General features: G+C 39.1%; 2 protein-coding genes across 7 annotated transcripts in view; both read left to right on the forward strand.

The window, feature by feature from the left end:
- Window positions 1–10,815, forward strand: part of IL17RD (interleukin 17 receptor D) — a 56,260-nt gene extending 45,445 nt beyond the window's left edge. For 3 of the 4 annotated variants that reach the window (XM_051811547.1, XM_051811548.1, XM_051811545.1), the window contains exons 6-13: window positions 390–434; window positions 530–681; window positions 1,472–1,537; window positions 1,990–2,044; window positions 2,988–3,098; window positions 4,606–4,790; window positions 7,174–8,107; window positions 10,393–10,815. In XM_051811547.1, the coding sequence (XP_051667507.1) occupies window positions 390–434; window positions 530–681; window positions 1,472–1,537; window positions 1,990–2,044; window positions 2,988–3,098; window positions 4,606–4,790; window positions 7,174–8,107; window positions 10,393–10,508 (1,664 nt within the window). In that variant the 3' untranslated portion in view covers window positions 10,509–10,815. The remainder of the gene's footprint in view (window positions 1–389; window positions 435–529; window positions 682–1,471; window positions 1,538–1,989; window positions 2,045–2,987; window positions 3,099–4,605; window positions 4,791–7,173; window positions 8,108–10,392) is intronic. The other variant, XM_051811546.1, reaches the window with a different exon arrangement.
- A 7,028-nt stretch (window positions 10,816–17,843) lies between these two features.
- Window positions 17,844–27,879, forward strand: part of ARHGEF3 (Rho guanine nucleotide exchange factor 3) — a 113,195-nt gene continuing 103,159 nt past the window's right edge. For 2 of the 3 annotated variants that reach the window (XM_051811561.1, XM_051811562.1), the window contains exon 1: window positions 17,844–18,004. In XM_051811561.1, coding sequence (XP_051667521.1) covers window positions 17,970–18,004 — 35 coding nt within the window. In that variant the 5' untranslated portion in view covers window positions 17,844–17,969. The remainder of the gene's footprint in view (window positions 18,005–27,879) is intronic. The other variant, XM_051811564.1, reaches the window with a different exon arrangement.

Here is a 27,879-nt window from a genome sequence, read left to right on the forward strand (position 1 = left end):
AGTATTTTCAAGTCTGTTTATTGATGCAGACCACGGTAACATTTGTAATAGTGCTCAGTGTACATATTTATTCTGAATAAATGTATTTAAGGCTAGTTTCAACTTCCTTTCCTGATGTGCTGTGCCTGGTGTTATCCCTTTTGTCTCACTAAGGAATGCTACTTTCAAATTAGTGGAGCTGTGTTTCTCATATAAAGATGAGAAGGGACTTGAATTTGTAACAAAGAAGTTAAGTATGCAAAATATATTTAGTCCAGGCATATTAGAGTCTGGGGAAAAAGTGGAGGTATTCAAACTGATGAACTCCTTAGTTTTGCCCATGTTTCTTTTGTTTAAATAGCATAGCATATTGATACTGTGTAATTAATAATTTTTCTGTATATTTGTAGCATGTGAATTGTTGCTACAGCCAGAAAACCTTGTCTGCAAACCTTGTAAGTAAAACGTAACACTTCTTGTATTCTCATCTTACAAAAAGTTACTGTACCTGAAGAGTCATTTTCCAATTCATGAATATCTCCTCTGACAGACTGGAAGCCAAGGAATGTGAATGTTACCCAGCAGGGTTTTAACATGCAAGTGTCCTTTGATCATGCACCTCACAGCTTCGGGTTTAGATATTACTTTCTTCACTACAAACTCAAGCATGAAGGGCCATTTAAGCAAAAGACCTGCAAACAGGTACGTGGCTGACTTTTCCAGCTCTTAAAAGCACCAAACCTGTTACCATGAGATGTTCTTATAGAAGCTTTACAAACTTAATATAAAATAGTATCAGTTTTAAAATTTTAAAACTATTTGGTAGTATTTATGTAAATAATAATTGTTCTGTGATAGAACTCATCAATCAAAACCAGGCTTGAGGGCTCCATATGGACCTGGATAATATAAGCAAGTGGGGAGACACTGTTCTCTCTCTTGAAAACCCTACAACTAATAAGTACTTCAAACTGGTTTATTATTTTTTTTATACGTATTATTTCCTACTTTTTAATTTCACCTTTGCACCAGATTTGACCACTTAGTAGATTACCCACCTAGAGCTGGTATCACGGGGTAGCTCTTGGTTTGGGCTGTGTGTGGAATTTTGACTCTCTGTGGTTTGTGCAGCCGTGTGTCTGAGTCTTGTTATAGGAGTTGCAACTTGCTGTGTTGTCTTCCTTAACTTTGGTTATTATCCAATGGCAAGTTTGTTCTCCCTGGCCAACCTTTCATCCTGAATGTCTGAAAGCTGTGGAGCTTCAGGACATAATGTAGAGTTCATGTATAAGGGTGGGGTTTTTTTAATAATTAATCATATTTTAGTCCCGCGGGCAGAGATTGTACAGTTGAATGGAGAGACTTAGTTTTACTGGTTTAAGGTGTGTTAATACAAGAGGGCATTGCATATTTGTAAATCAATGTGAATGTATTGTTTGTTAGGTTTTAAAAGTATGTGAATGGCTTGCAAAGTATTCTTTCTTTGATGTAGGAGCAAAACACAGACACTACAAGTTGTGTTCTCCAAAACGTATCTCCAGGGGATTATATAATTGAGGTAATATTTATCAATTGTCTTTTGTGCAACAGCTAAATGAGAATGATAATGGAAAAATTAACTAAAATTAAAGTATTCAAATCACATTCATAAAATTGGACTTCAGGCATCCCTACTGAAGTACCTTGGGCAAATAAATTTTTTAGATGGTTCTTGAACTTTCCATAACTTCACTTCCCTGAGTGTGTAGCAGTTTCATCTGTGCCTTAAATTGAAGTGTGGACCTGCATAATTCCTGGACTTTGATTTTTATATTTTTTTAATTGTAATTCTGTGGTTTGGTCAGTTTTTATTATACCAGTTTGTGCTGCTCTTTAGTTTTAACTTGCTGAATAAGTTTCCTCACACTTGGTCATGAAAACTTTTATAGTTATTTGTATAGTTATATATAGTTATACTTTATAGAGTTATATTGCAGAAAATAAATAAAATTCCTCTTTTGCTTTTCCAAGCTGGTTGATGACACCAATACAACAAGGAAAACAATGCACTATGCACTTAAACCAGGTATGAGTTCTGTCTTTTAAACAAGATATTATATTTAGCTTTATTAATTTAGATTCAGTTTTAATTATGTTGGAAATGTCTCTATTTGTTCTTTGTTTACCATAATCAAGACTATTGAGGCAATTGTGCTGGGATTTTTTGACCTAATCAAAAGAGAGTGGACATGCACACTTGTACATACACGTGTGCATCTCTGCACATTTGTATTTAGTGGAGTTTAGATCAGTACATCACTGGAAATCTTTGTGGGGAAGTGGCTTATTTGGATATGTGGATATGAAGAATCGTATCCTTAATTGCATACAATTGATATTGTATGCAGCATCACAGTGTGGAAATAATGTAAAGGAACTGTGAGAACAGCTCAAACACATCACCTGGCTGTGTCCTTCAGCTCTGAAATCAAACCAAGCCATCTGGAAAACCTGTCAGGTGAATGCTCTGCATGCCAATGGATCAGACCTGTGTTTGAGAAGCTAAACAGGGATTTCAAGATGTAGCTGCAGACACAAAAAAACCACAGATGGAAGCAACTGGCAAAATAGACTGAATCCTAGTGGGCATTGCTTAAGGTCATATCTGCAGGAAGACTGTTCTTTCCAAGTGGCTGGTTCAGCACCCTGGAACAAAACCCTGTCGGGTCCAAATGACCACTGCATGTCTTATCAAAACTACACCTGATGTAAAGTTGTTCTGGGGAGGTGTGAGTTGGTGAGCAGCTCTTGGCACTTGGCTTGGCCACACTAATGCTGTGGTGGGGGGGGCAACCAGCATAAAACCTATTTAAACTGGAGCAGAACATGGTGTTTGATCCTCCTGTATATTTGAGAATTACCTGATAACAGTGTACTGCAGCAGTTTTGCATTCCCAGTGTGAAGATTTGATTAGATAATTGTAATTCAGCTAATTTGCATACAGATAATTGTGCTTTATTTTCCCCAGTGCATTCTCCGTGGGCTGGACCGATCAGAGCCATTGCCATCACAGTCCCCTTAGTTGTTATTTCAGCATTTGCAACCCTTTTCACAGTGATGTGCCGCAAGAAACAGCAAGGTAGGAGGGGTTATTCAGTACAGGGTTTCATTTAAAGATACACTTTTGCAACCAAAATAGTCTTAATTGGTAGGCTAATTCTAGAAATACCTTTATCTGAAGAGCTTTCTTTTCTTTTTCTCTGTCCTTCCTCCCCACAGCTTTTTTGTGTGTTGAAACCTGTAGCAAATTCTTAATCAGTGCTTGCTGGTAATTTGTTTTAAACATTCCAGTTCATTCTCTTATTTCACTCAAAAATGTCTAATATTTATTTATTTTAAATCAGAAGGGAAGTAAAACCATGTGATGCCAATACAATTCAGAGTGCTGTCTGGAATATTACATATATCTATTACTCCAGATTCGCTCACTTTGCTGGAAGTTGCCTTTACATTTCATCCTAAACCATCTTCCTAAATTTACTCTTTCTAAGATTTGCCTGCAGATGTTTTTCTAACTTAGATTCCAGCCATCCTTGCTGACTTCCCTCTCCTCTGTATCCAGGAGCTGGCAAGCAGCACTTGATACATTGAGATGTTAAAAATCCATCAGCATTATAGAATTTAGAGAATCATGTGGTTTCATGAATATGGAAAAAGAGATTACTTCTCCAAGCCTCACATATCTGTGTTATCCACCTGAATTTTGGCACTGAGATACAGTGCAAGTGCTATATGCCAGCTGGGTTAAATCCTTTTACCTTCTGGTCTTCTGTAGCTATCCCTTTGCTCACAGCTAGCACAGTTCCAACAAAAACCCCAGACAAATCACTGAGGATTTGTCTACAGAGAGAGTTGTTCCAGAATACTTATTCCTGATGAATTGTTCTAAATTAAATCCCTAGATGGATATTTGTATTTTGAAATTCTCATGCTTTATTCCAAATTAGCTTAATCAGCTGTAGAACTAGATTGAATTAGTCTGGCATAAGGCCAGACTTTTATGCTCCAGCATAAAAGCATCTATGCAAGGAAAGAAACACTAATAGCTGTTTTGATTTAAATTAATCATATCTTAATTCAAATTAATGTCAAACTAATGTCCAAACACATTGTATGTATGTATACACTAGAGAGATCCTGGATGATATTCTGAAGTGATCTGTGTTCCTGGAGTTTAATTTTCTTACCTGGCTTGTGTTGTGGTTTAGTTTTTTTTTAAAACAAGAGACTTTGTTAGACAGGAAACTCTTGATGATACATCTTTATGGCTTATAATATTTGAACAGAGACATGAAGACTGTTGAAGCTGGATAGAGGTGAAATAACCTCATTGTATTTGTAAAATCTTTCTTGAGTTTTTTGAGTGCTACAGAAATAACTTCCCATTTCACTTTGAAAGTGTGTCCCACATGTAGCAACTCATAAGCTGGATAAATAGACTGTGTGCAACTTTTCTTTCCCAGGATGGAAAGACAGATCTTCAGAAAAAAAGTCCTTACTGTATGCATTAGTAAAGAGCCTACAAAAGTTCTAAAAAGCCAAAACAAAACTTTATAGTGTGAACTCTCTTCTCTCTTCCAATTTAGAAAATATATATTCCCATCTAGATGAGGAGAGCTCAGAATCTTCAGCATATGCTGCAGGTCTCCATGTGGAAAGACTTCATCCCCGGCCAAAAGTGTTCATCTGCTATTCCAGTAAAGATTGCCAGAAACACATTAATGTCATCCAGTGCTTTGCTTATTTTCTTCAGGACTTTTGTGGCTGTGAGGTAAATTCAGCATGGCTTCTCTAAACAACTTTTCCTTAATTGAAACAGCACTCCCAAAACTATGTGCTTGAAAATGAGGTATTTCAATCTCTCCTTTTCACAGAGATAACTTTTGTTATTTTGCTAAATATTGTCTGTATAAATTTTCTTTAATTGGGGAAATGGACAGATCATATACAGTGTAACAAAAAAAAAAGGCAACAGAATGGTGGAAAATTAGGAAATGAGGATTCCAGGACCTTTCTTCAACCGTGTTTAGCTTGTTTTGTATTAAGTACTTTTTCTATTTAGTAAGTCTTGCATCTTTATAGCCAGCAGCCACAAAGAGGTATTGCTGTCTACCTTATATACTTAAGTTTTCCTAAAATATGTATTGGATTGTAATTTAAAAGTAGTTGAATATGTCAAAACTCCTACTCATAGAGCAAAAACTGTAATTAGGATAAATTGTTGACATTATATATTCATTTTAATTGATTTTTATTTTTTTACTTCTATTAATGCTGTAAAATCAGTAACTCTTTTTCTTGGTTTTGATTGAAAGCTGTGAGAGATTCAAATTGTTACTTTGACTGACTAGGCTTAGAATCTCATACCAGTTTCTAAAATATAATCACTATGTGGCCGGTCTTTCACTTTTCGAATGGAAAAAGGCAGGGCGATCGTTAGTCTCTTTTGGCTGCATTTTTTCCTCCCCCACTGGGCTGTAAAGGGGATGAGCTGGAGCTGGGTTTGGTTGCAGCAAGTCTGCTCTCTGGTGCCCAAACACAGTAACACAATGGAGGCCTCACGTTTTTAGTGGGGTCACAATTTGTTCATCAGTTTAAAATAGTTCAAGTAAGGTGCTTTATGAATAACTTGCTTGAATCCCCCTTTAAGAGATGTACTTTAGCCCTGCCACACTGCACCTCTTTGGACTAGTGTTAAGGTGAGCTGTAAGTGTTACTGCTGTAACTATGAACCATGGAATAGCTGGTCTCAGGCATAATTTAAAATTTATATAACAAAATATTGATGCCATCTACAAACAGAAATAATACATGTTTTTATTAAAGCTGTGGAGTTTAATATAAAAAGTGATACTCAATGCATAATGGAACAGTTACACAAGTATTTTTCAGATGGAATAGTAGTGTTTTCTCATAAAGGACAAAACCAGTGGCATTTAATAGCCATTTAAAATAATAACATGACCATAATAAAAATCCTTTCTCACAGGCAGCAGATCAGACCAGATTTTGAAGAATAAAAACAAAACCATACACAAAACTACCTGCATTGTACCTTTCTCAGAGTACCTCCCAAGAGCAGTAAAACTTCTCTCCCCCATGGATAGAATGGAATTGTCCAGTTGGAAGGAACCCACGATGACCATCCAGTCAGAAAATCTGTCAAAGTACAAAATAAGATGACTCTTAGGATAAAATTTTCAGAACTTATCAGATAAAGCTGCTGCTTTGTTGCTTCCTAAGTGGGAGGACTTGATAGTATAGGCACTAATTATGTTTCTATCTAGATATGAAAATTCTTGGTATCAGATTACATTAGCATGCAAAAGGTGATAGATGAATGTGGCTCTTAGGGGCATGGTTTAGTGGTAGACTTCTCAGTGCTGGGTTAATTCTTGGACTTGATCTTAATGGTCTTTTTCAATCTAAACAATTCTGTCTGTTGTTTCCATTACATTCAGCACATTATGGACCCAGATATACAATGGTTTAAGTTGTTTGAGGCAGGCACAATTGTTTATTGTGGATTGATAAGATCTAATTTGATCACATAAGTAAATTGTAATTTAGTGGATCTGGCCCTATTTTCTATGTTCTTTTTATTCCTCAGGAGAAAATGCTGTATATCAAGTCCATAGTGCTTTTGTATTTTAAGGTTTTGGTTTACTTTCAGCTACTTGGCTTTGCAGTTACATGTTGGTTCCATAAATTTGTATGTAACACTGATATAATTAGGTATGTTTTTCTTTAAGTAAGAAATGAGCAGCAAAATGGTTACATACAGTAACTAGCATTCTTTCTTTTTTTTTTTTTTTTTAATAAATAAAAATTTTCCCACTTCCTGAGCCCAGGGTAATTTTCAGCCCACAAGCAAAGTTTAGGATGAGTGTGAGGCTGTGCTTATGTTGGTAAAGAGCTACTGACATTATTTATTTGACTGATTTCAGTTTGTCCACTGTCAATGTTATGTTGATTATTACTTATTTTTCTTGTAAAACAGCATCAAGAACAAGCTGTAGTTAAACTCACCGGTAATTCTCAGTTGTCAGATAAATACAGGCTGACTCAGTGTAACTCATTTAAGTTTTATTAGCAAATATATCTAATAATCTAAAAATTAATATGAACCAAAATGCTTTTTTTTTCCTTTTCAGGTGGCCCTGGATTTGTGGGAAGATCTAAAAAATTGTAAAGAAGATCAGAAGGAGTGGCTTGTTAAAAAAATAAATGAGTCCCAGTTTATCATCATTGTATGTTCCAAAGGAATGAAATACTTTGTTGAAAAAAAGAACTGGAAGCACAGAGGGGTAACCAAAGATGCAGGAAAGGGAGAACTCTTTCTGTTTGCTGTGTTGACTGTTGCAGAGAAGCTTCGTCAAGCAAAGCAGAATTCAGCTGACCTGTGCAAGTTCATTGCAGTCTACTTTGATTACTCCTGTGAAGGAGACATCCCTGCTATTCTGGATCTGAGCACAAAATACAAACTCATGGACAATCTGCCTCAGCTGTATTCACATTTACACTCCAGAGATCTTAGTGTACAGGACTCAGAGGTGTTTCCCGTTAACATTAGCAAAAGGAATTATTTCAGGAGCAAATCTGGGAGGTCCCTCTATGTTGCTATTTGCAACATGCATCAGTTCATTGATCAGGAACCAGATTGGTTTGAGAAACAATTTATTCCCTTCCCTCCACCTTCTTTACATTACTCGGAGCCTGTCATGGAAAAATTTGATTCAGGCTTGGTTTTAAATGACTTAGTGAATAAACAGGTGATGGATGGCGATTTTTACCTGAAAACAGATGTAAATATTATTTCAGCAGGGAATTCAGACTCTCACTGTATAATTCAGCACTTAAACCTTGGAGAAGATATAGAAACTCAGGACATTCAAGGTGGTGGCAGCTCTGTTCTTCAGCCACTGTTACACATTGTTAAAGCTTCAAAAGACATGCCTCGAGATTCTGGAATCTACGATTCGTCTGTTCCTTCATCTGAATTATCTTTACCTTTAATGGAAGGACTATTGACAGACCAAATGGAAACATCTTCCATTACAGGAAGTGTTTCTTCATCATCAGGTTTGGGTAAGATACAGCAGTTTCAAAAATTACATTCAGTTACTGTGAGCATATTTCTACCATCTTAAAATAGGTAAGATAATATGTGAGGAGCCGTATAGGTGGCTGCAGAGAAAGGTAAGCATTGTATAAAGATGGTAAAACAGCTTCTGGTAACGTTAGAAACATGAATCTCTTTCTTAACTTAAAGTGTGTGGGGGAGTCTTAGCAAGGTAAGATTTCACTAAATTTCTATTAATAAGTCACTTCTCATTAATTGACCTATTCTTGGAGAGAATTCTTTCTTCCAAGGACTCCTTGGCAGCTGGGATTCCAGCTGACAGCTGTGTGGTTTAATCAAGAGGGTGATATGGTGAAGCATTCTCACAGACAGCCATAAATCTAAACCTGACACCCTATTTTGCTCCAGCACATACTAAAACCTTGAGGGATATCATCTGTACTGTGATTAACTCAGGTTTCAGAATGACATCAGGCTTCTCATCAGATACAGGGCTGGGGGAATGGACAAATGGGTTTCAGTGGAGGAATTTAGATGCTTGGAAGATACTCTCCAAAATAGATACCCAGCTTAGAAGCCTCCAGTTAGAAGGTGTAAATTTTGCCTCAGGCTATATAAAAGCTGATCTGGCTTTACTTAGTTACAGCATATTGAACTGGCATCACAACTACATCAGTGTGGAATGTTCCAGCAATTGTGTTCGAATGATAAAAGTGCTCTTTGCTGAGATTTTCTTTAAGTGGCTACCACAGGTGAATATTCCATTTGGATGGTGGGATACTGCTCTGCTTTCTGCAGAGTCTTGACAGTGAGCTAATTTATTAGACTTTTCTCTTGGCTAAATTAATTTTTTATTATTAATAAGGTAATTCATAACTAATGTTTGATGCCAGAATTATCTTGGAGGAAGAGAATGTAGATCTCAATCTACAGATGTAGTGTGTATATTTATAAGATAGATAGTCTGTAGGACAAAGTAGTTAAAACCCCAAAAAATTTTCAAGGGAAAAAAATGCACAGATTTACTGATCTAATCACTTAAACCACGAATAGTCTTGTTTTCAAAATTCATACTGTATTCTTTAATTTCCTACAGTCTTCTAACTTAGCCTTCTCTGACATTTGTGGGATGGTGATCTCTGTAACAGTTCTAGTGTTGGATGACAGTAGGATGCTGGTTTAGAATGTATGGCCTCTCTGTAAGAATGCTTTCCCAGTGTTCCCCTCCTGATTCAATCACTGAACTGTCAGCTGGGTTTCCCAGCTGCAAGGGGGCACTGGAAGAAAGAGCCAGTCTTTGCAGTAATTAATTCTCCAGTCACATACCTACTTGTTAACATGCTTCAGCTGTAGAGGTTAAACATTATAGCTCTGGCTGGGAGAGTTGGATCTTAACACTGATGTTCCAATGTCTTAATAAACCACAATAATTTCTGCCCTTTTCCCATTTACTGTCCCTATCCAAAAGCACCCCCTTGACTGACTGTCCCTCAAACCTCCCCTCTCCCAAACCAGATCCTAACTGGGTACAGGATGAAAAGGAGACAGTATCTAGAACTGAACGTCATCTGCCTACTGGAGTGCAGCCCATTAAATCTCTTTACTGTCCCAGACATACAAAACATATATAGCCCTAATATTGATATTCCCGATAGTGGGAGGAATAAATAGAATTTTTTAGCTTTTGTTGTAAGAGATGGACATGGCCAAGTTATTACTCTGAATTCACACTACCATTTCTCTCCTGGCTACCTATTTTTTACCCATTGCTTGGTCAGAACAGACATCAATAGCTCTGTCATTGAGCATCTCAAAGTAGATCTTTCTTCTTTAAAGGACAGTTTTATTTAATCTCTGAAATTAAAATCATAAGTCACATTATTTTTAATACTATTTACATAGTCACATAATTAGTAATACTTCCTATCTTTCAGTGTGGGTCCTGTGCAGATTACTGATCTGCAAAGAAAAGATTCTCAAAGAGATCATCATATTGGGCATCTTCAACTGAAATTCAAACCAGTTTAATTTTGAGGAAACACCAACAACCAAGGCTTTACCAGGTCCATTCACTAGTAAGGCCTTCCCTAGGATGTCCTGCCTGGGGAGAAAATTAATATTGTTTCTTTAGATAAGATATTGCTGAGTGTGGTACTTCAGCCTCTGGGATGTATGGCAGGATGGTCCAGAGGGGTTGCATAAGTTTTCTTTGCATTGTTTCTAAAATGTTGACCAAGTCCAAAATCAGTGTTTCAATTAACAAATCTCACTTCTTTTTTTCCTTTTGTAGGAGAAGAAGAACCTCCTGTAATCACTGCTCCAAAGTTCTTAGTGCCTGGAATATGTAAGGCAGAACTTCATTGCCACATCCATACTGATGAACTGCAGGCAATTGCTCCTTTATAATCCATTACCACGTTGTTATGCATTGCCACTTTATCAACAGCTCTGTTTGTGATTTAACCACCACACTGTCTCAGCACTAAACCTACTTGAAGGAAAAAATAGTTCTCTGAAGAAGATCTGTTATTCCATTTTTTGTGGCCAGTAAACTTTAATCTGTTGGTCTTTTTATAACAAGTCTTTCATAATTTGAAAAATGCAGCATGGAAAACCAGAAGTGAATACATTTCAAAATTATTCCTGTTATAATTTAAATGTCATGATATCAACTGTTTACAGATGCCATAATCATACTATTTTTTGCTAGAAATAATTTGGAACTGGACATAAAATAGCTTAGAACATTAAGTCTTAGTAAATTTTGTAGTCCAGCCTCTAGTTTTAAGTGCTGATGTACTTGGTGGCAGGAGTGCTGTAGTGAATGAAAACAAGATTTTTTTCAGAAGTAAGATAAAATGCCAAAGGTGAGATCAAGAAATTCTCCATAGGAAGAAATTTTCTTTTGAAATGTATGTGCTCCTTTCCTCAGTCTCCTCTTTCTCCCAGATGTTAATGTGTCTCAGTATTTAATTTCAGATGAGTGCATGTCTTCCTATTCTGCATTAAGTTCCTGTCTCCTCTCCCCAGTCTGGCTGTGATGACTCACAAGTAGCACCATTCTGAGGCTGAAGTATCATTTTTATAACAGACAAAAATATAGGTCCTCCATATGCTGAGTGATACCATGGAAACAAAGTTTTCTATTTTCTTCCTGGAAAGGCTAATGGAAAGAATACTTTGAAGAGCAGATTTTATATGGAAGATATAATTCTGGATTTGCTCAGCCATGAGATGAGGATGCTTTATGGAGGGGTTTGTTTTATCCTTCAAGGACATGATGCTACAAAATCACCTGGGATAAAACAAGCCAAAGACAAGCAGTTAACAGGCAGAAATACTTTGTTTTGAGCCAACCAGTAAACAGAAGCCTGTGAGTTACTTTGCAGTTCACAACACTTATCATTACTTAATGATTAAGACAGTGAAGTGTTGCTGGTGTTATATTAAGAAAAAAAGCAAAAACTACAATGGACATGTTTATTTACAGGCACAGAGCATGCATGTCCTGTTTTCTGCAGTGACCAGGTGGGTGTATCTTCATCCAAAATGTCCCTCCTGTTTCCAAAGAGCAACTTCTCCTAAGTAAAACACACCTATGTAACTGCAGTTCTAGGCACTATTATAATAAGCATGATAACAGCAAATAGGAAAGGACACCTCACCAATGTGCCTTTGCTAATTTTGCTTATGGAGGCAGATTCTGTGTCATTTAACCCATATTCACATTCCACTAGCAGGAGGCTACTTTAGGGAGAACTAAGGGAGAACTCCAGTACCTCAAATATTCTCTCAGTTTTGATAGAAGAGAATTAGACATTGCTAACTGTTACATTGTATTATCCATTTTAATAGAGTGAGCTAGAACTATTAAACAAGTGATGATTTTGGCTGAGTAGCTTTAAAGCTCCTGGGTTGTTTTCATGGTTTGTTTTTGTTTTGATTTGGTTGGGGTTTTTTTTGTGTCAGTTTATATTTAATCATTTGAATTTCCAAATAAAAGCCTCTTGAGATTGTTGTCACAGGTGGAGTAAGAAAGTGCTGCATCAATTATTTGAACATAACCATCGATGTCAGAACTTGGACGTGCTTTGCAATTTAATATGGAATTCTGTGATCAATTAGATGTATGTGTTGGATCTGGAGGGCCTTGTCCATTAATGTCAGGTTCCTTACTCCTCCTGCTTTCTGAATGTCAGAGAACACAAACTGGAAAACCTCAAAACTTGCAATATCTAAGTTTAGGTAGCTTTATGTACACAGTGAACCATCTGCACCTTCAATGATTTTTTTTTTTAATGCTGTACCTTGGGCTGTATAAAAGGCAACATTCTCTGTGTTTTCCCTTCCTTTGAAGTTGAAAAATTCCTGGGTCAAACCAGGCAGAATCATTTAGAGGTAAATGCTCCTCCACTAAATTCAGCTATGAAGGATCTTGTTTTGGTGCAATTCTTGTTGTTTTAGTAGAGGGAGAGTTTGGATTGATAAGCCAAGGCAGAAAGGTGCCACAGTTTGTGTGCTGAAGATCTGCTGTGCATTGAAATGCCAAAACTGCAGTTTCTTTGTCAGCTGGTGAAGGTAATGCTGCTTTCAGCCATGGGAAGTCCCAGCTCACCTAGTGTTATTTTATGCTAAACTAAAGATTGGGAAGATTTCCATGTTCCATTAAATTCAGTAGCAGAATTGGTATTATGAAATGAAATTAAGTTTTCATTTTGAGCTCTAAGAAAGCTGAGTTTTGAAAAGGGGCGAAGGCAGTTGCACAAAGAATAACTTGTCATTGATGTTTTTATTTTTATTTCTTCAGAATTTGCTGTACAATCCTGCAAATCTCATTTGTTAATTATAAAAGGTCTATGCAGATGACAGTCAAATGTGTTAGAGAAGGGGGGCCAGAAAAATTCCTTAATTCCTTCTTAGCTTAAGGTGGAAATGGTATATTGTATGTACTAAGAAGAAATAATTAATTGAAAATATAGATTAGGACAGCCCACACTTAAAATGTACAAAAGTGAGAGAAGTAATACTTAATCTGATTTAGTATAGTTTTTTTACAAAGCCACAGTTTTAAAACAATTAGAAAAATATCTTGTATACTGAGATACTGGAAGGACATAGTACTGAATTGGCAAGAATTCTTTATTTTTCCTGTAATGAGAATAACAGCAAAAATCCTTGTAAAAGTTACTTTTTAAAAGACAAATATGTTAACACACATATTAAAGGTTAGCTTACTAGTATTTTCAAGCATTAGTAAACTCTAAACAGAATGTTTGTAGTGAAGGGATCCCCTTAATTTCTGCTAGACTGAAGTGTGTGGATATTGTTTGGATGTTTTATAATGTATTTTCTGGGAGGGTGGAAAAAACATTGGAAGACTGAAGGCTCAAGATATGGTGGTGTGTTCAGCATTTTGAATGATGAGTATTGTTGTTGCCATGATTTGTACCTGTAGATGAACACATCAACTGTTGAAAATAGGATGCAGCTGACCTTTGCAGAAATAAATTTTTTATTATACTATAATTTAGAAGTTAAATATAAAAATAAAATATTTTTGTTCAGTTTCATCCCTTGGACTTTTCTTAATAGTCTAAGAAGAAATGGCTTAAAAGTGCAGTAGTTTAGTTCTGCACACTTTGAGTGCAGTTACACACAGCCAACCAGACTTGCTAACTGCTGTTCATGCCCTACAGCTGGAAGGGAAACAGCTGTTTTGGGGGGTGTTTATTATAACTAAACAAGTGTAAAAAATTTTCTAAAACTTCTGTATTGGACAGACTAGATCTGATTTGATTTTATTTTTTAATAAAACTGCCTTAATGTGATTTTATGTAATTATTTTTCCTATGTCCTCTTAGAGTTCATTTCCAGCCTCAACAATTCTGTGATTCTAAGCATGTGAGTAGTGTTATTAATTCAAAGGAGGACTTGGTAAGTTATTTCTCTGTGTCTGAACTGGACTTCTTTGACATGCATTATCCATATGTATATTCTGCAGTCCTAATCTGTGTATCCTCTGCCTTGGAGCCCTGTACATGAGCTCTGAGAGCTGTTGGCCCAAAATTCTTACACCTTGAGGATGGGGAAGGATATGCTTTGAAATGAGGATGTGCATATGGATAATACATCTCAAAAGAGTTAAGGGAGGAAGCTCTCCTTTTGCTTTTTTTAATCTGGCATTTAAATATTATGATGACTTGATGCTGAAATGATACACCCCTGGAATAAAAAAAAAAACAAACCCACAAACCACACAACAACCAACACTTTGAGTTATAGCGAAAACTGTGTATTGCACACAATATCTGCATTCAAACTGTAACTGGTCAGCCCCAGATTATTTCTTAAAGGCTCTACTATAGATCACCTGAAGGAATTTTTCACTCTGTCAGCTATAAATTATTTTATTTTACTTGCTGTCATCTGTTGCTGCTTCTCAGACTTGCAAAAACCAGAACAGTGACCAATTTATATATTTTATTACAAGATAAAGTTTTGTTCTTTACCCTCTTAGAACTGATTTAATAAAGTGTGATTTACCTCAGATGTTATGGGTACCTGCACTGTGGACAATGTTTTAAAATTTGTAGCAGTCTGTGGAAAAAGGGGAGATTGGTCATATTGTTTTGTTCATAAAGAGCAGAGGAAAAGGAAATGTTCTTTCCTCACTGTCAGATGTCACCTGGATTACAAGAATTGGTGCTTGCCCAAACCTACCTCAGCACTAAAAGCTCAGTTAGTGATTTTTGTGTTTTATTTGGACACAGGTACTGTGGGAGGCTGGAAGTTTGAAAACGTGAAGATATTAAAGATGTTGGGGAGGGGGGAATTTTAGTTATATATAGTTAGATGTAATAACTTATTAATAGACATGATAGTTGTGATAGTAAAAATCCATGGAAGAAGAAATCAATACCTGGAGAATTTTCTTCATCACTTAATAAAAGGACCTTATTTTAATGTACAGGAAGCTGTAAAAATCAAACTTTTTTCCAGACTCTCCTGGGAAGGTCACAGGCCTTGACAATACATGGAAGACTGAACTAGTATGAGTGAGTGTATGGAATGCTGTCCTCTTGGGCTGCTGATTTAGTTGGAATTCTAACTATTTAGTCACTACTGGTGTGCAAAAAGATCTACTTGAAGAGAGGTTTGTTGATTGTATGAGTCAGGTAAGTTTATTTCAGAATAGCCCATCAATTTGGCATTTTGTGTCCACGAGGGAAGTTGTGCATCTGTGGTTTCACATAATTCTAAACTGTAACACATCTGCTCCCTGAGCAAATTCTGTATTAACCCTTTGACTGTAAATCAACATCAAATTTTTCACAAAACTTGCTCTGAATTTCTATAATAGCCAACCAGGTTTATGATGACATTTTACTCAACTAGAAATACTTGGCTATTTATAATCATAATCTAATTTTGCTAGGGAACACAGCATTTCTTACTAATAGACATGGAACCTGAGATTACACAAAGGGCCTGGGAGACTGTTATAATAGTTTTTTTTCTATTTCAGAGTAAATAAACCTTTGGAGGCTTCACTCTTCCCTTTATTGGAATCTTGACTATTCCCAACAACTGCAAACCAACTGTAAACTTCATTACTTTTGACAGTACAGTAAAAATACAGATCAAAACTAAAAGTGGAAGTCACCTTTTTCGTGGCTGAGAAATTTTTATTTCTAGCCCAGTTACAGAGGATTAAACTTGTCAAAAGATTGGATGCCTTGCATAGCAAAAGGGAGAATGAAACACTTGGGGAACAGACTTGTTTTATTTATTTTTTACATAATTACTAAACTGTGCTTTAAAGAAAAAAAAGTTCCCAGAAGGATTTTACATCAAGAAAACTAGTGCCAGGAGTATTTTCAGGGCAGGTAGCTACTACCCTATAAAAATAACCTATAGTGCAAGTTGTGGAACTATAGTCATGATTTATAAGTTCTTTTTGGCAACATTTTCTAAGCCTTTTCAGAATGCTGTGGCCACACCCTTTTTAGTAATGCTTTATTTCTCAGGTGATTCAACCAATGTCAGTGGGTCTGGTTATGAAATCAGATCCTAATAATGGGAGTGGGACACACAACAGAGCAGTTGTTTAGTGCGTCACAAGTCAGAATTTTTTTCCTCACAAGTGCACAACAGGTCATATAAAGGCCATAAGCAAGTGTTTTTGTCTTTGTGTTACACGAGAAGTGGGAAGGAACTAGATAAGAAATAGGAAATGGATCCACTTCAGAACAGAGATAGGGCTGCTGGGAGCTGAAGGCAGAACACAGAGTTTTATGTCTTGAGCCATAATGGTGCTTCTTTCAGCAGCCAGTCAAGGGATTTGGTTAGAGACACTATTACTGCAGCTTTTGCCATTTTGCAATAACTTATGTGATAGAACAGCAGGACACTGATTGATGTCCCAGAGTTCTGTGGCACCGCTGCAGCAAGTCATCCACTGATGGAGCTGGCACGGCAAGAACTGCAAGAGAAGGAAGAGGTAGGTTTGGGGCAGACATTAAACAATGTGTTTTATTTCCTCTCCAACACCCCCCAGGGACCTCTAAAGTGTGAGTTACCTTGGGGCAGACTCTGCAGGGGCCTGTTTCAGCCCCTTAGCACTCCTTGGTACTACTCCTCTGGAAGTGCATTGCTTGATGGGAACCTGGTTTGCAAGAATGACTCCTTTATAATTTTGATGAAAATCAGGAGTGATTTCATTGCTGTCAGTTACATCATACTTATTTCAAAATAATTAAAAGTGAGAATAGAATTAGACCTACTTGTCTTTAGCAATGTCTAATACAGGGGATGTACCCATAAAGGTCATGAGTCATCAACAGAAAGGAAACTGTCTGCTCTTTATTGTAGCTTTTGCAAACATGCCAAGGTGTGTTTAGGTGTTAGGAAGGAAATCACCATCTCTTTGCAGAACAGTTGGACAATGCTCAGCTACTGAGGGTGGAGTGGGAATAACAGTGACAGTGAATCAGGAAAGCAGGGCAGGATTCGTATTTCTAAACTTTACCCTCTACTACTTTACCCTGCTACTACTGCAAGAGACCTACCACCTACAATTTCATTTGACTTTGCATATGTTTAAAATTATGTCATTGTTAGTATTTATTATTACACTGATCTAGTACATATAGGCTTTGGTTACAGAAAATAAGATTATTAGACACGGTACAAATGCATACTAGATAGTCCCTTATATAAAGTGCTCATGATGTACTTGCTTCCACCTTCACGTTGCTATTTTTTTTCCCTGATCAGTAGGACTTTTGAGTCTATTTCCATACTATTTCTTTCGTCCAAAACACACATGCTGTTACCCCCTGTCCAGTATTTGTCCCTACTTTCTCTAGGTTTTTGACCTAGTGGAACCCGCTCCTGGTCGCTTGCCGTTAATCTCGTTTGAGGTACTTTGCGTGTGACTGGTGCACTTGGCCATTTTTTGGTCGCTCTGACTTCTGAACTGTTCTGAACACCAGCGAGGCTTCCACGACCTTCTCCAGGTAGGACACGAGGGAGGCCAGAGTGGCCAAGGCCGGAGCCCGGGTGGGCATTTTAGAAAGGACGCGGAGCGAAGGGGAAGGACAGGGCGCCCATCGGAAGAGTAGCCGGGAGCCGGGAATGAGGAGCCGGAGCGGGAGGGGAGGGGAGCTGGGCGGGGCTGGCGGGGCGGGGCGGGCGAACACTCCCACTCACACACACACTCACACATCTCTCCCTCCCTCCCTCCGCCCGCCCTGACAGCGCCGGGAGCCCTGGAACCCCCGCGTCCTGCCCACCCTCCGCCGCCCTTTCTTGCCCTCGCCGGCGGCTCTGCCGGGTCCGGGCCGGGGCGGCAGCTCCGGGAGCCGCATGCCGGGGGCCGAGCAGGAGCAGGAGGGCGCAAGGTGAGTGCTGCCCCTCGGGGCTGGGCAGGTGGGCGCTGCCCGGCTCGGCTGCTCCGGGATTAGCCGGGGGCGGCCGTGGCGGAGCTGACCTGGGGGACCCGCCGCGCCTTGCGGGACCCCGCACGGAGCGGGGGCGGTTCGGGAAGGGGCTCCCGCCAGCTCCTGGTGCGGGGAACGGGACGCGCCCTCCTCCATCTCCTCTCGCCCTCGCCCCGCTCCGGCGATGCCCCGTGGATGGGGAGGCACAGGGGGACCGCACCGCCCGAGCTTTGCCCCACCGGGGTCGGTGTGGGGAGGCGGGACCCGCGGGCTCCGCTCGGGACCCGCAGCCCTTTGAAGGGCCCCGGTGAGGCGGCACCGGGCGCTCGACCCGCTCTCTCTCGGGGCTCAACGGGCGATGTGCCTTTATTTGTTTGCGGTTTTGAAGAACTTTTAATGTTTGTTTAGTGGCAGATCTTACAGGAGTGCGGGTTTAGGAGGAAGGGCCGCGGTGCCGGGAGCTGCCGCCGCCTCTGAACCCCGCGCTGTTATCACGGACCAGCGCTGCCCCCGGTGCTTTTTGCCTCGGCGGGGCCCGGGGCCGCTCTCGGCCCTTCCCTCCTCCTCGGGGGAGGACGTGGGGGGAGGTTCGAGCCGAAAGGAAAGTGGAAAAAAACAACCCCGGAGCGTAATGACTTACACTTGTGAAGCGCGGCACGGCAGCCTGTGAAGGGGCTGTAATGAGAGACAGCGCTGATTAGCGAGGCACGGACCGGCGAGCGCCAGGTTCGAGTAGTTGGTGCAGGTGAACTCGCGGTGCCAGCGTGTTACAGCTCATCCTGCGCTGTGCTTGGCACAGACCCGTGATTTACTGGGGAACCATTTACATTAATGCAGGAACTCCAACTTCGGTAATGAATATCTCTATTTTTCTTCATAGTTCTTCCATCTTGTGCATGTACAGATCTTCACGTATACCTTTTCCATGTATGACTACACTCACTGATATAATTTCTAGTTAAATGTTATCCTTTAGTGCACTTTCAGTGAAAGGTCAGAGAAAATTTGTTCATATTGAAACACTTGTCATAGTGTTAATTTGGTTGCATACTTAGTTCTTTAGCACATATAGAGGTCTATGAAGTGCAACAAGTTAGGAGATGGATGTTGTTTCGGTACAGAGTTGAACAGAAAGTTCAGAATAGAAGAAGACATAGGATTTGGAAACAAATGGAGTTAAAATATTTACTGCAGAACAAAAAGGTTTGCAGAACGTAGGTAGCAAAAAAACCCCTGAGCTGCCCTGGGGCAAATGAAATAAGGGAATGCACAGGAATAGCTTTGGCTTGTCCCTAACTGGATTTAGCTTTTCTATTTAAAATTCTTCTATGTGTGACATGATTCCTGTTTTCAGTAAATATTTGTTATGCAGTTTCAGTAAACAAGAAACCATATTGTTTTGATCAGAAATCCTGTTCAATTCCCCATCGGAGCCGTGCGTATCAGTTCTCAGTGTGACAGGGCCTCGTGACCCGTGCAGACACTGTAACATTCAGTGTCATTCCCTGCGCATTCTCCCAGACCTCCGCTCTGTTTTGAATAGCTCACTTCTTCTCAGGACTGCTTTTGTGTAGACAGTTGTTCTGGCGTCAGTCCAAGTTGTGGGAGTCGTATGTGCGCATGATTTGGAGGTGTATTATGTGGACTTGCTTCCAGCAAGTGGCCAGCATGGCCCTAAACAAAACTGTTTTGTTTTGCTGCTCATGAATTGCAGGGGGCAGTACCTGCTTCTGCTCGGGAGTTTATGTGTAATGTCTTCATATTAACTCAGGAGCTAGTTTTTCCTCATGTTAAATCTTTTGCTTTAGGTGTTAAAGAAAATTAACCTGACCTCTTAAATTTTGTTGGTGTTAGAGTTTTATTTGTATGTTTTCAGTGGTTTAGGTTTTTGAACAATCTCTTTTGATGATACGTGTTTTCTGAATGTTTTTTGGGGAACCATCTGCCTGCTGCTACAAATTTTGTAATGAATGCAGTTAGAATCCTTTTGGAGTGCTTTATGTGTATGTATTGTACTGCAGATACCTATTACTCAGTGTATAAGTGTGAGGCGCATTAGGAGAAGTAATTCGTTAAGAGTTGCCACTTTCTTCCTGTGTAATATGTAGGGAAACTGGGAAATGATACGTTTGTGGAAGACTAAAAGGCCTGGGGTTCTATAAACCACACATTGATTTATTTTGTTTAACTGAAGTAGTCTCTATGTAAGTCCCTTTGGTTTTTTACCAAATTGTGCCTCTTAATTTGTGAGGATTCCAGTTGTCCGGTTCATATGAAATCTGGAATTAAAAAATGGCTGCAGTCTTGCCCAAGTCTTTAGGAGACTATAGAATTCCTGTACTGCAGTAGGTTAAAAAATTGGAAAAGAAAGGACTTGGTGAATGTGCTCCAGCAACCTGTGATTAACACACACCTGTGCTTTGCTGTTGACTATAAGAGCTACAAAGTAGCTGTACTGAAATAAATGGTTCTGTAGCATGTGACTGTGGTGGTCTCCACCCCCAAATGCAACATAAAGGATGTACAAACAAACCAAATGTGTTCTCCCACCCAGTGTCTGCCAGGGTTGGCCGTGCAGTGACGTGCTGTCAGGTACTGAAATGTGGGCAATGATTAACTTGCAGGTGCTCAGCACAGCAAAGGATCCAGCTGAAGGGGTTTGCTGGTGAATGGACCAGGCTGTTAATACCTAAACACAAGGGCATAGGTACCTGTACATTTATTTACTTCCTAGTCACATGCTGTGAGTAGCTTGAGGATTTCAGATCTGAGAAGGTGTTTGAAGTAACGTGTATCTCATACAGACCACTGCTGAGGGGCAGTACTTGAGGGCATGGCCAGGAGTGAAATCCAGCAATTCCCTCCAAAAAATTGTTTAAACTGGACAAGAAGCAGAAGTTTTATGTTCTTGACAATAAAATAAAGAGAATTTTTGCCTTTCATGTTAAATCTTTATGTATACAATCAGAAATGTAACTGGAAAGGTGCCCTATACTGTTGTGTTTTTTTCCCTTTCTGTATAGAGTTAATTACCCCCATAGTCCTCCTAACACTGCAGTTGTAATCAATGTGTGGTACAACTTGTATTCAAAAAAGGTTTACTGGCTTTTATACCACTGAAGCTTATATAAACTTGGAAAGTTGGCAGGAATTATCTGGACCTGTGTGGTTTCTGTAGAACAAGAACAGCTGCTGCACTGCTATCATCTCTCAGACATTTTAGTTGTTAAATAGAAGTACAGCTTTCATTAGTTTATTTTAAACATTTCACCATTTTCCTCAATTAAATTTTTGGGTTTATAACTGGGAGAAGAGTATGTCCATTACACTGTCTGTACTGTATCAGGAATCCTACTGATTTTATGTTAGATATAACAGTAGTGTTCCCCCGGAAAGTTTTGTCTGGACCATCACCTGAAGACCACAAGGAACTCTTTGGTCAGCCTGTATTTTGGGGGTGACTGACTGCTTCTGCCTGTGTGTGGCCCTAACTGGTGCATGCCCAGAGCAGGTGGTTGGGAGAGGTGAGAGAAGCAGGGATGGCAGCACCACCACGTTTGCATTGACATGTGCTTATGATGGGGGCACCCCAAACCTGGTGTTCCCCTGTAGATAGTGAGGTTCTTATGTGAGTATGAGCCCTAAAAAAACCTGGCCTACAGAAATAGGTGCTGTCAAAAATAGCATTTGTTGATGCCCCACACATAAGTAATTAATATCCTAGAAAAAACTCTCTCAAGTGAGTTGATTGCTGTGTGGAGGGGTGATCTTGCAAACTTTCCCATGTAAGTTTGGATTTTGACTGCACTTAGCAATTGCAGGTGAAAAGCTGGAAAGACTGAAAAGAACATAATTTTAGGACAATAGATCTTTTTGTCTACCATTGAATGTATTAAATAACCAAGAAAATAAATGCAAAACCAACTTGAAACACTTCAATGATGTATTAAATTGTGCAGCACTCCTGAATGAAGTAGTCGTGATTATTAAGACAGAGGGCTGAAAGGATCATCATTTTAATATTAAGGAGGAAATGTGACACCATTCCAGGCAGATAAAATCTTGAACCTGCTGCTGTTCCCTGGCAGTGATTCTGAGAAAGGGGGAAATGGGTTGTGTTTGTCTCAACTGGGGTGGCATTTCTCTTGTGTTTCATTTGTTCTTAATGTATGGGCTTTTTGAGGATAAACTTTATTCTGAGGGAGGCAGGAATATGTTGAAAGGATGAGAAGATATGAAGAAGTTGGGCAGTGGTTGCATTAATTTTACACTGGGTATGCATGCTGGATCTCATTTTTCTTTTCTTTTTCTGAGTCTACCATTACCTGAAAAAGACTTAATATCAGTGCTAGTTTCAGAAAACACATCTTTTTTATTTAGTAAATTATCCCTTAAATTTGCTTAACTTTGTATAGCCCTTTTAATATTCTTTACAGAAACAGCACAAATATTTATGGAAATAGTTTTCCTCTAGATAAAATCTAGATTTTAAAAAATCATGGAAAAATTCTTTGTGTTTATTGTTACAACTCTTGAATAACAACTTATTGTTGTTATTCAAATTCAGAAGCTTGAAGAGGATAGAGTTAAATGAATCTCAAATTGCTGGCTGTATGAGTCACTAAATTGGGAACATAAATACTCATATTCTTTGGAAAGAACCTCTCAACATTGTTTTCCTGCATAGTGTCAACTGCAAAACACAATACAGTGTGTTTAGCTTACAAGTAGTTGTATTTGCATTTGAAATCATAGTTTATGATAAAAGTCAGATAACTTTTTGCCCTTTTTTGCTTGTCCAACTGACTAAAGGCTAGCAGTAAGTCTCTAGTGGAAGCTCCATTATTATACTGTTGTGTTTTGTGTGCTTGCTTTGTTGAAAAGGAATAAAAACTTGGAGAGGGAGAAAAGGGTAGAGAAAGGGCCAGTGCTGGAGAGCTCTCCTTGCACACTGATAAAAGGGATAGGTTGTTTTGTTTGCTGTCTGGTGCTGAAGCCAGATACTGGAAGTAGGAACATCTGGATCTTTTAGTCCCGAGAGAAGCAGATTTGTCTCAGAATGACATATGTAATTTCAACATCACTGACAAAAAAATCCTTCATATCTGTTTCTTAAATAGAATATAGTACTTAGTGTTCTCTGTATTCTGCCTAAACAGTATATTCTCTTTAAAATGTTCTGTTCAAGTCTTTGGAAGTGTTTCATAATTTCAGATTTTTTTCCCTAATCAGATAAGGGAGGTTTAGTTGTGTGTTGTTAAGACACAGAGTACTGAGGCATTAAATTTATTTTTTTTTTACCTGATAAGTCAATCAACTTTCATCCCTAACAGTGACATGTAAGCTCACAAACATTCCATACTGGGCCCTACACTGCTCAAGTTTGAGTTGAAACCATTAAAAGACCAAAAGCTTCTGGTAACTGTATAGATTGGTGAATTTGAGAATGGTGTCTCATAGCAGGCTGTATTTCTCCAGCATGGAGGATTGTTCCGTGTCAGTGCTCTGGCTTCAGCCTGGAGTGAACTGGTACTTATTTATTTATTTAACTGTTGTTTTTTACCTTTTAACATCCTCTGTGCAGAGAATAAATACAACATTCATGCTATTTCAAAAATAAACATTGCCTTTTTTATATGGCTGGTTAGGCTGTCTCGCTGTCTATAGCAAGTGTGTGTGTGTGGGAGAGGGAGCTGAACTTGACACTTGCTGTGAGACAGGATCATTAGATTATTTTAAAGCTTCTTCTCTGTCATCTTGGAAAAGTTCTGACAGACTCACCAAAATGTGCAACGTCTCTGAACTATTTCCTACAAATATTTTTGTATATACACTTGTGTACAGTACCTATATAAAACTGAACTGTACTTCTGAAGAGGAGGCAAGGTGACTGTTTTTAATAAGATGCCTTCAGAACAGGAATAAAAGCTCTCAAAAATATGTGTTTGAAAAGGTCCTCCGAACCCTCATTCCTTAGTGCATCAGGTGCATTTTTAGAGAGGGTAAGTAATGATATACCACGTGTTCATGGAGGTCAAAACTGACTTGAAATAACCATGGTGTGTGTGAAACGAAGTTTATGGTATGCTGGGCTTGGGTTGAAGTGGTTCTACAATGTGGAATTCTCAGCACTGGCTGCTGCTTTGAGTTGTTGCTGCTTATTCTTGAAGAGCTTCTTGAGTTCTCTCTGATTTCCCTGGAGTGTGCTGCAGGCAGTTGCAAAACAATTTGAAGGAAAGTTTGCTTTTAGACTTTATTGTTATGCAGTTAAATAATGAGGTTTTGTTTAAAGTTTAAATCTGCCCTTCAACAGCTGTTTGCCCAAGGCGGGAGCTGGTTTGGAGCTGAGTGCTATCGAGGTGGGAGATACTGTGTGCTTGCTGACTTTGTGTGAGGAAATGTGGCCTTTCAGAAAGAAATACAAGAGTAAATATGTTCATTCACTAGAAATTACAGATTTTTGTACAGCTAGTAAGGAAATGGGAAACTGGCTTTTTAAGGATGTTACAATACATGTTTGCTAATTGGTAATCTGTGTTCAGGTTTTGTGAGGACAAAGACATTTGTTTGAGAGAATGATGGTGTGTAACACTCAGTTTTTTCTTTGTAGCAGATGCACATTACTCTAGTGATGCTATTGCCTTCTTTTTCATTAAAAGGAATAATGATTTCTGCATTGAAGGGTCTTAGGGTTCAGTAAACCTTTTTTCTGCAGTTCTCTTATCAACTAAGTATAACAAGGGACTATTTCAACAATGCAAAGCATTTTAGTGAAGGTGAGGAGCTGTGGGAACATGTTTCATCAGAAGATATTAGTTATTTTTGCTTTAACTGTAGTGAAGCAAACAGCTGTTGAATGATACATTATTTTTTAACAACCACTACTGTGAATATCTTACTTGTCTAGAGATAGGAATAGGGAGTGGAGGGAAAGGCAAAAAATATTTTTAGCCTGAGGATCAAAGTGTATCTACACTTTGTAACACAAGGGGAAGGGGGAAAAAAAAAGGGGAGGAGAAAATGGACTTTCAGTAGGGAATCAGTTTTAACAAGATTGTTGGATATAAGTTACAGGCTGGTTTGAGCCCATGAGCTGTTGTGAATTCAATACTTTTCTTGAACCTTCTCATTTTTTCTGTTCAGATGATCCTGCAATGCTGTTCTCTGTAGGTTTTCAGAGTGCTGTGCTATACTAGATTCTTTACCCCCTGCTTTATTTTTGCCCATTTAAGGGCAATTGCAGAACTCCCAGAATTAAATAGCCATGAATAAAATACACTTAAATGTAACCCACTTTTCAGTTGTTGAGCTAATGGCTTACCACTCCTAAACTTTTCTCTACCATTATGTGGTGTAAGAATCTATGGCAGATGAACTGATAATGCTTCAGATAATCAAAGTTACTGTTTTTAATGGAGGCATAAAAATGTATTTCTTTGTGGAGATAAGAAGAGAATTTTGGGGTACCTGCTTATTTCTGGGGACTGTAGTGTTGAGTAAGCTGTACTTGGTCAGAGAAGATGAAGTATGCTGTATTTGAGATGTCTCCTCAAAACCAGCAAGGATGTTTCTCCAAGGCTGTTTCCTCAGTAAGATAGTGACAGTAGTGTTAATCATAGCTGCTATAAATAAGTCTTTGACATTGTTTTCCTATGTTTTTGTTCTGGAATTGCCTTTTGCCCACTTCCTGCTATTACAGCACAGCACGATCTCTAGGACAGCACCTAATCCATGTCCCTTATCTGGAACAGGCGAGGCTCAGTGTGCAGAGGCTGAGGAACATCTGAGGCAAAGTCTCTTAATATTCATTGACTTGTCTTGGCATCTGGCTTCAAGTTGTTAAGAGGGAAGCTGATAGATTTATTTCCCTCTTTCAGGTTTCATCATGTATCTTGCCTATGCCTTAAAGTTCAAGTCCAAACAAGAGCTGGATGGTGATATAGAAAGAGGCACCTGTGAACAGCGTATTTTTTTTTTCTGAACGTTGTTCCTTTGTTTCTCGAATTGCATTTTATTTTCTAAGATGTTGTTATTTTATTACTGGAGGCTAATTTCTGAGGATAGTGGTAGTAGTCTGATTGTGTGTGTAGATATATATATATTTAAATATATGCAAAATTTTCCTTTGCTAATTTTAGCTTTAATTTTTGTGGTTTGCTTTGAATATAAGGAATATTTTTCAGAGAGTATAAGCCTTACAATACATTTTCTTTCCACAGCAGAACAATTCAGTTTTATTTTAAACCTACAGAAAAACTTTTTGTTCACTAGAAAATGTCCATAAAATATTTTTGATGCTTGAAAAAATATATCGCCTGTGTACATCTTAAAATAGAAAAGTTTTTATTTTAAAAAAATTATTTATTCTTAAGCAAGGGTCTTAAGAGTCCCTGGCACACGAGTCAGGAGATAATCTACAGGCTGAGAATTTTTCATTGAGATTGCTTTCAAGGCAGAGAAATAGTGGTAATATTTCGTATCCACGGCTTTGGAGAGTGTTGACAGATACTGATTTTTCCGTTTGTCATTTAGAAACTAAAAAACTCGTGGTATTTTGACAAGGCCATAAAACTTGTCCATTGTGTGGGGATCAGCTGTTTAATTACCTGCTGCTCCTGGTAGAGTGTGAACTGGGACCTGTGCAGACCTGCTGGCAGGAGGAGGATGACAAAAGAGTATCCCTGCAGCTTGTCTGACTCATTGCTGTCCAGCCTTTGGAGTGGGAATGAGGATTGCTGCTGGATGGCAACCCCGAATGGACACCCGGGCCCAGAGCTTTGAGATGTTGAGCTTCTCAACGGACAGGAAGGAAGGAGAAGGAGGGTTTTGAAAGACACTGGCTGATGTGGACAAAAGCCACTCAAGGTGCCAGGAGTTTCTGCTCCAGCAGACAGCAATTCCGTGGTGGGTGTTGCTGGAGCATCGTTCGTTTCTGGGTGTGGGAGGGAAGTTAGAGGGATGCTCCCATCCCAAGGCAGTGTGCCCTTGGCTGCTGCCCTGGGGGGGACAGGAGAGTGCTGTGGGGTTCGTCACTCCCATCTCTTGGTGGCGGCTGAGGGGAGGGATCCGTGCCCAGCGCTGTGCCAGCTCCCTGTCCCACCTCTCCCACAGACCATCCCTCCTCTCCCGCATACGGGTAAGGGAGGAGTGTGTGCAGGTCCTGGGGGTCTGGGCAGATCTCTCCCATCACTGCAAATGGAGCAGTGGAGGCTGCAAGAGCCGATGTGTCTTGAAAGAATATGACTCGTGGTATCCAAAAGGCCTGCTGGTGCTGAGGTTGTCGAGGAGAAGGAGTCCAGTATGTTACTGACATTTTCAGATAGCAGGCTGGGAATGTGAGGGAGTTGATAAATTTGATAAGATGTATTCCTCTTTGTATTACGTGGTTTTGTTTTGCAGAACATCTGAGAACGTAAATTGGATTAATGCCATATTTAATCTATTTTCTGTTAAATCCATGTCAACCTTTATTTATTGTTCATAGAAAAGTTCATAACACAGTAACTTTTATCACTTCTGTCCCCTGCTTTTGCTCCAGTTTGAGTGTGGAAGTCTCAATGCAGAGATATGTATGGAGTGTTGGCTTAGATATTTCCAAGGGTGGGGAGGGGAGTGCCAAAAACAGGTTTGTTTTTTTAAAGTAATACCTTGCACAGTTGTACTGCTGTGGTACTGGCTCACAAGGGAACAGGGCAAGCTGTACCTTTTTTTTTCTGGAATGGCAACCTTGTCATTTTGTAATTTGAATCTTTCAGCTTTCAACTCTGAGAATTAATGGGCGACTTTTAACCTTTCCCCTGAACTTTTGATCTTACTGGTACAGGTGACTGCAAGAG

The sequence above is a fragment of the Manacus candei genome, unplaced genomic scaffold (assembly GCF_025592945.1).
Source record: "Manacus candei isolate 608988 ecotype Guabito, Panama unplaced genomic scaffold, ASM2559294v1 h1tg000082l, whole genome shotgun sequence".
NCBI classification, from domain to species: domain Eukaryota; kingdom Metazoa; phylum Chordata; class Aves; order Passeriformes; family Pipridae; genus Manacus; species Manacus candei.